At 36.1% G+C, this 12,090-nt stretch overlaps 1 protein-coding gene across 1 annotated transcript in view; it reads left to right on the top strand.

The window, feature by feature from the left end:
- Positions 1-12,090, top strand: part of MED12L (mediator complex subunit 12L) — a 374,036-nt gene that overhangs the window by 306,413 nt on the left and 55,533 nt on the right. The window contains 6 exon segments of the mRNA XM_037526655.2: positions 2,823-3,022; positions 5,965-6,153; positions 6,746-6,820; positions 6,931-7,121; positions 7,914-8,075; positions 10,260-10,371. Coding sequence (XP_037382552.2) covers positions 2,823-3,022; positions 5,965-6,153; positions 6,746-6,820; positions 6,931-7,121; positions 7,914-8,075; positions 10,260-10,371 — 929 coding nt within the window.

Genomic DNA, 12,090 nt, shown 5'->3' with positions numbered 1-12,090 from the left:
ATTCCTGAGAAGATAGAAACTGTTTTAGATGTGTCTTAATGAATATGTTTGAGGCTATCTAGACCTTATCCCTTTATACTCTTATCTGAAAGTGTCATTTAGTGATGATGAGGAAGGAAACAGTATTTCATAAAACAAATTATTAAAAGTTCACCTAAAAAATAACATGTTTAACTCATATGTATTTATATTTATTCCTTTGAAATGCTCATGAGTTTTGTAGTGAAAGGGAAAGGTAGAGTTACACGCCCCCACTCCGCGCGCACACACACACACACACACACACACTGGCTTAGGAACTTGTAGTATTATAAAACCATTATTTTAATAATGGTCATTTCAGTAAGTAAAATTTCTCTACTCCGATGTTTGAAAGGAAAAATGGCTGGTCAGTTCTGCTTAATAAATGTGGAGATTACAAGTCATGGGCTTGCTTTTTTATTATGGTATCTCTAGCTCCTGTCAGAGAAAGTAAATAATAGATTTTCAAATAGGTTTTCAGTAAACTAATACTAAAAGAGTGGATGCTTAAGTGATGGACATTTTAGTGAGAGAATGCAGGGCAGGTGCTGTCTAGACACTGGCTGCTAGATTGGCAGAATTGCTCTGATTCCAAGTAAAATTTACCAACCTCTTTAAATATCCAAATAACTTTTTATTTTTTCAAAAAGATTTATTTATTTATTTATACAAGCACTGGGCACAGTCAAAAGCATGGGAGGGTGAGAGAATTCAACTGAGACAGAGCTGGGAACAGAAAAGGCAGACTGACAAAATACAGTGCTTAGGGGAGCAGCGGGCGTGGCTGGAGAGGTCTGTCGCGCCATGTGGGACCCTTGCCGGCAGCTGGGGATCGAACCGGCGCTGCAGAGGCTGCAGTCAGCTTTGCAGCCCAGTGCTCAACTGCTGCACCACCAGGGGAGGCCCTCCAAATAACTGTTTTTAATACCCATGCAACTCATTTTTTCTTTGATGATTTTTCCTTGTCCCTTTTGCTTGGCCTCCATTCTTGGTAGGGTTCTTCAGGTCAGGGTGCCCTTGAGAGTGCTGTCAGCACTTTTGCTTTTTGTAATTTCAGGATGTATTGAGAAACTCAAATCAAGTCAGTAAACAATAAAAATAACTCTCTTCTTAGGTCAAGCCATGCTGTTAGCCAGCATGATCCTCTAACATTAGGCCAGTGTAGTCAGCAGAGAATCCTTGGGACTTGTGTTTACTGAATACTATTTATCCTTCTGCAGTTGCAGAAGTTTCTTGTACAGCCTCCCAGAACTTCTTTGTCATCCTCACATCTAAACTAAAAGGGTTTTCCTTGTCTGGAACTGGCAGAGGTGTCCGTTTCTTTGTTTTTGTTTATCTACCTCACATTTCCTTGAACAAGTGTTCCTTCAAGTCCTATCTACCAGTATCTATTTTGAATTAAGGAGATAAGAGTGTTTTATATAATATACTTTTCAATTTCTATGGTAGATTTACTTAAGGTACAAAAATAGTAATGCACATCACCTGAAGTTGGAGAAAGCATGCTAAAAATTGGTAATGTAGAATTTTGTCTGTCTTTTAGCTTCCAGTGAGCTCTATTGAATTAAATATTGTGTGGGCTAAGTGAAGTTGGTACTTTTTCCTCTGTATTTTACTGAGAAAATGTATGATAATATAAAATAGAGATACTGATGAGTTAAAATTTATTCTTAATTGTTCCCCACCTCTTAACAATTTTATAAATACCCACTAGGCCTTTCTGATCTTCCAAATTTTTTTTTCATCAGCATTAAAAGCTTTTTCTTGGTTGACCTGTGGGTTTTAAAAGGGTTTGTTTGTGGGGGTTTTTTTGTTTGTTTGTTTGTTTGTTTGTTTGTTTGTTTTGCATTTAATTGGGTTTGGTTTGATTCACAGTGAGGCAGTGGGAGCCTCATTTAAACCATTTGTTGGTTCCAGGAAATTTCTTTGTTCAAGGCTTATGCTCTTGTAAACAGGCAAAAGTTTGGATACTGTTGTCATTTGGCAATCTTTACTATCAAATTCTATTATTTTCTCACTTCTGAGTATGGTAGTTATCTTTGATAGTTAGGGATGTAATATAATTTCCAGGTTTTCAAAAATTCTGTTCAGTTTTATTCCCAGAAGTTTGTTGTGAGGAAAATACTTTAATAGCTTTATTTTACTAAGTATATTAGAGATTGATCAGGTAAGGTTTTATAATTGGATGTTTATGGAGAGGAAAGTGAAAGACACAGGTTATTCAATGAATGCCCAATTTTCAGGGCTTCCTTAGTATGCATTGCCCTTTTCCATTCCCAGGGAAATAAATCTCTCTTGTCAAGAAGTTGATAGTAAGGTGGGCTAAGGCAAAACTTTTCTCTTGACCTATGGATAGAAAATAAGTCATTGTAAGAGAAGAAATGGAAAAGGGACATCTAGAAGGGTGAGTAACCCATTTTCTCCTTGTCTATAAGTCAAATTAATTTCAATACATTCATGCTTGAAATGTTAGTGAAATCAATATTGTGTGATGACTAAGTATGACTCATAATGACCTTTCCAAGTTTGGTGAACATGTACTTCAGATTCGGTGAGTCCTGTAAACAAAATATGGAATGAGTCTTGAACTTGACTTTTTCCCCATGTCTGAATAAAGTTCACTGCGTTCCTGCTTTTATTCTCTTAATCTGTTCTTTTTATTGCGAGCAACTGGTTTACAATAACGTTGTCATTTACATATTTTTACTCTCTGGAGATTTGCCTCATTTACTTCTCATATTTGTAATATTTGACATTATTTTGAAATTCTGTGATTTTGGTTTTGTGATTCTCTTCTTTAGGAGATGCTAAAATTGGCAGTAGCAATGTCAACCCTTTAAAGAATGATGACTTCACCATGAGGGGTTTACGACGTGATGGGAATGCTGATGATATCTGGACTGCCTCACAAAATTCAAAATCCTGTGGGAAAAGCATTTCCATAGAAACTGCCAATTTAAGAGAATATGCAAGATATGTACTGAGGACTATCTGTCAACAGGTAATTTTAACATTTAATTTATGTTTCATTATGTTTATATGGCTATTTGAGGCTCTGTTTGAAAGAAATGCTCGTTATTAATAGGAACTTGCTCATTGGTGATTCTTTTTTGTCCCTAATGACTTTATTTTGAAATAATTTCAAACTTGCTAAAAAATTGCATTTATAATATAGAATTCTAGCATATCCTTTACATAGATTCATTTTTTTCACTTTTTTTTTGCCACATATACTTTATAATTCTGTTTGTGTGTGTGAATGTGGATGCATATATTTTAATTATATTTTTTTCTGATAAATTTGAGAGCAAATGCAAGGCATCCTTTTTTCCCCCTACCTTTTAATATTTTAGTGTTTATTAAGATAACCCAAACACATTTATCAAAAATCAGGAAAGTTAGCATTGGTACAGTGATTTTTTTTTCTTACTGCAGGCCATATTACAATTTTGTCAGTTGTCCCAATAATATTGGATTTGCTTGAAGTTTCCTGTAGATTAGCTTCAGTATATGTATTCCTGGCTGAGATACTACAGACATAATGTGTTCTTCTCAGTTAAACACATCTGAAGACACATGATGTCCCTTTGCACCTCATTGATGATGTTAATTTTGATGCATCGTACGATTTCAAGATTTTTCTACTGTAGAGTTATCTTTTCCTGTGTAATTGATAAGCAATCTTTGGGGAGACACGTTGAGACAACGCAGATATCCTGCTCCTCATCAATCTGTGCCCATCTCCCATTTAGCATTTGTTTTGATTTATCCAGACTAGTTTTTATTATGATGCCTGCAAAATGTGATTCCCCCCTCCCAAATCTTCCACTCCTTCCACAGTTGTCATTTTGCATTCTACTCTAAGAAAGAATATCCATCTTATCTTCATTCATTCATTTTCTGAATGTGTTAACATATGCTGTCCTTAGCTATTTTATCTTCATGTTCAAATGGTCCTAGTCTGCCCTATGTTGGCTCTTGTGTTATTTCCACACATCTCCATCTTATTTTTTCTTTAAGTAGTTTTTCAGTTTCTGGCCCACCTCTACTTTCCCTACTTCAGTGATACAATTACTCATTCCTCTAAGAAACTATAGTTCTATGTAGTAGATGTTATTTAGAAGTGAGATCTGTCTGAGTACTGTGTTTGTTCACTGCTGTGTGCAGTTTTTGTTTATGGTTCCTAAGCTCTTTCAGCAGACAGAGGAAGGGGGACAATTGATATACCTAAATGTGTGTTTATATGTGTGTGTGTATAATCTTGAGTTCATACTGATAATCTCCAAATCCTACCCCACCAATTTCTCTGCATTTCCCCATTCCATGTGATAGGGTCTTCTTAAACAGCAAGACTTCTGACTTCCAGTAATAACCATTTGCTTGTTTAATTGTATAATACAAGTAGTTTCAGAAGTAGTTCCTGAAGTAATTTCAGAATTACTACAGCTATACCACTAGAAAAAAGAAACCTATTAAAGGAGTTGAATCATATCAATAAATGCTGAGAAAGCATTTGATAGGATTCAGCATTCATGTATGATTAAAACTCTCAATAAAATGAGTATAGAAGAAATATACCTAACATAATAAAAGGATTTGAAGATATTTTTATAGTTCTTTTATCCCTAAGTGATATTGTATTGTGTTATTTAAACTTTCTCCTTGTTATTATGTTGTATTGTGTTATTTAAACTTTCTCCTTCAGTGTGAATATTATTCCTTTGAAATAGAATTGATTTCATTTTTTAATGATTGCATTCAATTTCAATTTCTTTTTTCTTCCCCTAGATCTGACTTTAGTATAGCATGCTTCCAAAGTGAACTGCACAAAAAAGTGCACTCAGAAATGTGTTCTCCCTTTTGCCTTCTACCTTGTGTCTCTCCCTGCCCTAAGTGATCATTTTCATTGTTTTCTGGTTTCTCTTTCCATGTTTCTAAAAAAATTTATCTCTTTTTTAACAAAAATAACATGGCATATCATATATACTTTTTTCACTTCTCTATCAACATATTTTGACAATTTCATTTTTTTTATTAAGGCATTGTTAATTATCAGGCACTTGTACATTTATGTGAGTACCCATTGGAATCATCTAGATTAAAACATTTTTGATGCCTGAAAAATTACTGATACCTGCATCCTACCACCTGAGATTGATTTAATTATGTGATTTGGAGCCAGCATTGAGCCACTGATACAGTGGTTAAGAGACAGACTTCATCTGGAAGAGGTCTGGATTCAAATTGGCCTGTGTTACTGTTGAGGATTTCAGTGTGTTTGCCTTTGAAAAGGTGATAGAAGTTTAAATTGGTAGAAACACTCTGGATAGCAATGCACCTCATCCATCAGTAGCTTGAAATGTTTGCTATATTTTTTGACCTAGAAATTTCGCTTCTGTGAAGTTAGCAGAAGAAAATAATTGTATAGAAAGTAAATGTGCACAATTACTTATTTATAGTAGTAACATTATTAATGATGTCAAAAAGTAAGCCAATTTTCTAATTGTTACACTATGTTCTATTTGGCAGAATATAGTATAATGCTTTCCATAAAAATTATGATGATATAATTCAAATTCATTACCATTATGTAACACATTTTAAAAAATTATTATAAAACAATACCTAGAATAAATTCCCAGTTTCCACTTGAAAAATCTAACAATATGTACTTTCCTTATCTTTTCCTCACTTTTTCTCCTTTTTGTGTGTTTTAATTTTTAAATATTTTCTTTAACCAGAGTTCTACTTGGTATTTTTAAGAAGTCAAGAGTTACTAGAACTTTCATTTTAAGAACTTCCCCCACCTATTTTTCACATACTTTTTTAAACTGGAGTATTCATGTCAGCTTTTCTTGCCATTGTGTGGCATAAGTTTTGTACATATCATATTCACAAATAGAAAGTCTGAGCCTCTCAATCTATCTGCCATTTTATTTTTAGGAATGGGTAGGAGAGCATTGCTTAAAAGAACCAGAAAGATTATGCACAGACAAAGAACTTATATTGGACCCTGTGCTTTCAAATATGCAAGCACAGAAATTACTGCAGCTTATCTGTTATCCTCATGGCATTAAAGAATGTACTGATGGGGACAACCTGCAAAGACAACACATTAAACGCATTCTCCAGGTGAGTGACTTACCAAAAGACTGTGTCTCTGTCATTTGACACAGGCCTGGTGATTATAACAAGAGTTACTGTCTCTTTTATTATTATTGTTATTTTTGATGTTGCTGATTCTTCAGTTAATTCTGATTTTCTGTTTAATTCTGATTTTCTGTTTAATTGCCACATCTTTTTTTTTTTTTTGCTGGGTAGATATAGATAATACATATTGTTTACAGTCATTATATGAATAATATATTAAGTCAGTACTATATACAAAAAATAAGCTTTGTAGAGAGATACAGTCTTAAATATATTATTTTAAAAATATTGAAATCATCTTGGACTGGGTTTGGTTAGATAAACGATTTGGAGCTAAAAATGCTAGTCATTTACTTCCAGTGCCTGAGAGTAACACACATTATTTTAATGTTGCTATTTATCTCTTTGTGTCTACAATATATTTGTAATAGATTTATAAGCCTTTGATCTACATAAAACCCTCTGTTTGTATTATTATTATTCTATTCTTTCTTGAGAGAGGGCATATTGCAAGGAATTATTTTCAAGAAATGTCCAGTATTTGTAATGTGTTCAATCTTTCCATTCTCGCCAGAATCTTGAGCAGTGGACACTGAGGCAGTCTTGGCTAGAACTTCAGTTAATGATCAAACAGTGCTTGAAGGACCCTGTGAGTAGATATTGAAAGCATGCATATAATTTTATGTAAAAAAAAAAACAAAATTGATGTTTGAGGATAAAAGAAAATGTATGTGCTAGTTTTATTCTTTCTAACTCTAGGGCACTGGTTCTGTGGCTGAAATGAACAACTTACTGGACAATATTGCAAAGGCAACAATAGAGGTATTTCAGCAGTCAGCCGACTTGAACAATAGCTCTTCTAGTTCTAGTATGGGCCTCTTCAACCCAAATGGTATCGGAAGTACTGATATAAGTAGCATGAGACAGAGTGGAATAAAGACATTCCTAAGGTATTTTTTCAGTTGTTTTATTGAGCTATCATTAAGGTTTCACATCTAACAGTATATTTTATTTGCATTTGGAATGTGAAGAAAAGAATTACTTGTGCCAGTTATCACTGTTTGATAATGTACTAAAGGGTAATACTGCAGGGGTGGATAATGCCTTAGTGTTCTGACTATAAAGTTAACAAGGCCTATACTCCCTGGACCCACAGATAACACTCAGGATGGGTAATGATTTCTTAATGTTCCCTTTGACTCCTCTGTCCCATGGTATTTATTAGATAAGAAACACTTTTTCTGCCATTTTTATTAATCGATGGTTTTCTACAAATGATAATCATGAAAGGCAGATGGACTTGCATTTTATCATTTTGGGTATAAAATATAGCTGGCAAATTATAAAAATTAAAAAGTAGTTTATTTGTGTGCTTAAACATAGTCAAAACATTATATATTGAACCATGTCAGAAAAACATATTGCTTATTGGACAGAAAGAACTAGTAGTAATCAAAGAACCAGAATCATGGAAAACATTTTATAGGTTAAAAGATATCATTTAATTATAGTTTGCTCCTAGAACTATATACCTTTCCTTGCTTTCCATCAGCATAAGCGGAAAAGTATGTGCAAGAATCTGCTATTTGGCAGGAGGAAAGATTGTGTAGAAGTAAAAGGGAAATTTTAGAATAATCCATGTGTCTTGTGCATGTAAGTTTTGTTTTGAAGTTTCAATTCTAACTATGAGAAGAGAGAAAAAGGATACATCCTTGGGTGTAACACCTGTTTCTGATTTTTAGTTCCTCTGAACGCAGGGGTGTATGGCTGGTGGCCCCTTTGATTGCCAGGCTGCCAACTTCTGTGCAAGGAAGAGTGTTGAAGGCCGCTGGGGAGGAACTAGAGAAGGGTCAGCACTTGGGGTCTTCTTCAAAAAAGGAAAGAGACAGACAAAAACAGAAAAGGTATGTATGGCTGGTGTGTCTCTCTATGTGAGAGTTTAAAGAACAATTGAGGATATTAAGCATCCAGCAGACATTCATGGCAATTGTCCCAGATTCCACTGAAATGTTTTTAAATGGAATTGAAAATATTCTGTTAAGTAGGGCTCGATTCCTAAAATTTCCAAGTTCTTAGATGCAGCATAGTAGTTCTCAACTCTGCCTTTGTACCCAGATCACTGCTGAACTATTTAAAATACCGACTTCTTAGCCTCACATCATCCTTACTGAATGAGATTTAGATATTTACTTAGTTCCTATATTCTGCTTGTAATTATTTCTCACATTTTATGATCTGGGTATTTATTTTTAAAATACATCAAATAATTTTGATTTAAAATACATCAAATAATTTAAAATACATCAAATAATAAAATACATCAAATAATTGTCATGTTGGACCCTGAAATAGCTGTTAATATCTTTAACATTTAGAGCTCTTATTCTAGATCAAATATTAAAAATTAAAATAAGCAACCAAGTTTAATGTTTTTTAATGTATTTTATGCAGAAGAAGAGGTTTCAAATAATTATATTTGAAAATTGGTCGTGTTACTGAGGAATGAACAAAACCACGCACTAACACGAAAGCATGAGTGTAGCACCCTAAGAGTAAAGGGAAGTGACTATTATTTCTTCCATTAAAAAAAAGCTTGACATAAAGGTTTCTTGTCCCCTAATTAATATTTTAACAACAACAGCTGTCATTTTTGAGCTTCTGTGAAATTCTGCCATACATTATAAAATGCATTATGCACATTCATGAACTTTTAAAACCTTATAGCAATCATGCATGGCAGGTGCTTTCATTACACCCTTTTTACAGATGAAGAAACCGAGATACTAAAGCCAAAGTAAAATTCTCAAGAACATACACCTTAGGAGTTGAAAAGCTAGGGTTTAAATCCAGGCAGCTTTTGCTCTTAACTTAGCCTTAGGTTGATAGAGACCTAGCTTTACATATGTTGTTACCTGGCTGTTTCCTCTTTGCCAGTGTTCATTAACCATCCAGATGACTCAATTTTAATTTTCAAAGTGTATTTGCTAATGTATTATGCACATTACCTCACTTCCTACAGGGAAGACAGATAGTATCACAGAGTTTAGAGGTGGCTTTTCCCAAGTCAGTTCCAATTCATTCTGCTGTGGTGTAAGAAAGCTAATTGAAATATTTTGACCTCAATTCTAAGAAATATTTCTTTCCATTGTAGCACTTCGTTTATCAATGTGATTTGTTAGTTGTCCTCTGATAATTGAAGAATATGACTAAAATGCAATTTTAAAATAGAATTTTTACCAGACATGTTTAAAGTCCTTCACAGACAGACAAGACTGTCTGGCAGTGGGCCTCCCCGGTGGTGCAGTGGTTGAGCGCTGGGTTGCGAAGCTACCCGCAGCCTCTGCAGCACCAGTTTGATCCCCGGCTGCTGGGCAAGGGTCCCACATGGTGCACAGACCTCTCCTGCTGCCCGCTGCTCCCCTCAGCAGTGTATTTCATCGGTCTGCCTGTTCTGTTCCCTGCTCTGGCTCTGGTGAATCCTCTCACCCTCCCTTGCTTCTGACTATACCCAGTGCTTATATAAATAAATAAATAAATCTTAAAAAAAAAAAAAAAAAAAAGACTGTCTGGCAGTACTCACGCCAGAGGTCACGGGCGAGCACCCCAGCATTAGAGACCTCATATCTGGGTGCTAATCTTTGCTCTGCCAGTACCCCTCTGATTGGTCTTGAGACATGTACTGAAATGCAAAACAGGAACAACGGACCCTAAAGAAGGAATTTCATGTGAGAGAAATTTTTAACTTTATTCTGGTATATAAATTGATGTCCCTGCCAATTTAGCTTTAAATTCAGCATACTGATATAAAATGCAAATTCTCTTTTCCCTGTCCTTTCTCTACACACCTATGGGATATGAATGCCTTCAAGGGCAGGAAAGCAAATTATTTGAAAATACTACAGTGGCTTTTAGTCTTTTTAGTAGAGATGTGACTTAACTTTTGAAGTAGTCTTTGCTATTTGCTACTCCTCTCCCTTTTTTTAATCATAAATAAATAAGAGCAATTAACCCAAGGGCAAGAAGTTATAGGTGCATAGGATGTAGTTCATTCTTGCTAACTGGATTTGCTGTTATTACTTCCTTTATAGTATGTCTCTTTTGAGTCAGCAACCTTTCCTCTCACTGGTCCTTACCTGCCTTAAGGGACAAGATGAACAACGGGAAGGCCTCCTGACATCTCTCCAGAATCAAGTTAATCAGGTAAAGTATAGTAGAAATTAAGCCAGGCAAGTGGTTTCCTAATGTCACTAATTTGTTTTCCTTTCAAATACTGAGATTAAACTAATAAGGGCACAGCATGTTTTGATTAGATGCAAGTTGACACAGTCCATGCCCTTATCTCCTACCTAGTATCCTAGTAACCACAAGATCAACAGTTTTACAATATTAATTATGCATTAGATAAGAATCAATAACCTGTATAAGTAGCATTTTGCATATAACCTTGATGATTCTGTTTGTTTCCTGATCCTGTTTTATGGAAGAGATCCTGGAGCAATCTGTGTTGCAGTCAGTGTGACAGTGGTACAGAGGAGCTGTATTCAAGTCCTCAAGCTGGACTTGTACATATCAAGCAGGGTCTCAGCTTGAGCCCTATAGAGTCAGAAGCTCAATTTTATTTTCCGTCAAGAGCTAGTGTATTGCCAGTCAAATGCATAGGATATTCACTTTAAAAAAAAAAAAAAAGATTTATTTATTTATATATACAAGAACCAGGGCACAGGCCAGATGTGTGGGAGTGGGAGAGGATTCACCAGAGTCAGAGTGGGGAACAGAACAGGTAGACTGACGAAATACACTGCTGAGGGGAGCAATGGGCGCAACAGGAGAGGTCTTCTGTGCCATGTGGGACCCTCGCTGGCCAACTGGGATCGAACTGGCGCTACAGAGGCTGCAGACAGCTTCACAGCACGGTGCTCAACAGCCTGCGCCACCAAGGGAGGCCCAATATTCACTTTTAAATCAGAGAGAATATTGGGTCTTTTACAAAGAATTTGCTTTTTTTTGGTTTTTAAGATTTTTTTTAAATGCATACAAGAGGGCCTCCCCAGCCCACAGCCTCTGCAGTGCCAGTTCGATCCCCGGCCACTGGCGAGGGTCCCACATGGCACTACAGACCTCTCCTGCCACACCCGCTGCTCCCCTTAGCAGTGTATTTCTTTGTCAGTCTGCCTGTTCTGTTTCCCACTCTGTCTCTGGTGAATTCTCTCACCCTCCCACGCTTCTGACTGTACCCAGTGCTTGTATAAATAAATAAATCCTAAAAATAAATAAATAAATAAATGCATAAAAGAAGTGGGGTGTAGGACAAGAGGTATGGGGTGGTGAGAGGATTTACCAGAGAGAGTGGGGAGCAGAACAGAAAAATCTATGCATACAGACTGCTGAGGGGAGCAGCGGATAGGACAGAAGTCTGCTGCACCATATGTGGGTCAGCTTCCCGGCCAGGGATCGAACTCATGCTACTGTGGCTGGTGATAGCTTGATAGTGCTGAAACTTGAACCCCCTGTGCAACAGGGAGACCCCCATTTGCAAAGAGTTTGAACTGGAACTTTTCACCAGCCATGGTTCTCCTGGCCACTATTTGGGATGCTTGCATTCCATGTACCAGAAGGAAATTGTGTGGCCAAGTTAGAATTTGACGAGTGTGTAAACAAAATGGGAAAATAGTTTCATCATGCTGGAAGTTTTATCTGCAGAGCTATGGAACCTGATGGAGCTCTCTTGTGGTACTGTGCTTCTATGACACCCTGCCTTTCCTTGAGTGGTACTGCATAGATATGAACAAGGACACTTGTTTCATTGTCATCTCCTGCTTTTGGATAGGAGAGATTTATCCTCTACATAACAAGTTACAGTGTTCCCATAATACACTTAATGATGTAAATCACATATTAGTCCAGTGTCTGCAGTGCTCA

Source organism: Talpa occidentalis, unplaced genomic scaffold (assembly GCF_014898055.3).
Source record: "Talpa occidentalis isolate TD23 unplaced genomic scaffold, MPIMG_talOcc4v2.1 talOcc4.4, whole genome shotgun sequence".
Lineage (NCBI taxonomy): Eukaryota > Metazoa > Chordata > Mammalia > Eulipotyphla > Talpidae > Talpa > Talpa occidentalis.
The sequence above is the reverse complement of the archived record's forward strand: the minus strand, read 5'-3'. Positions and strand labels throughout refer to the sequence as shown.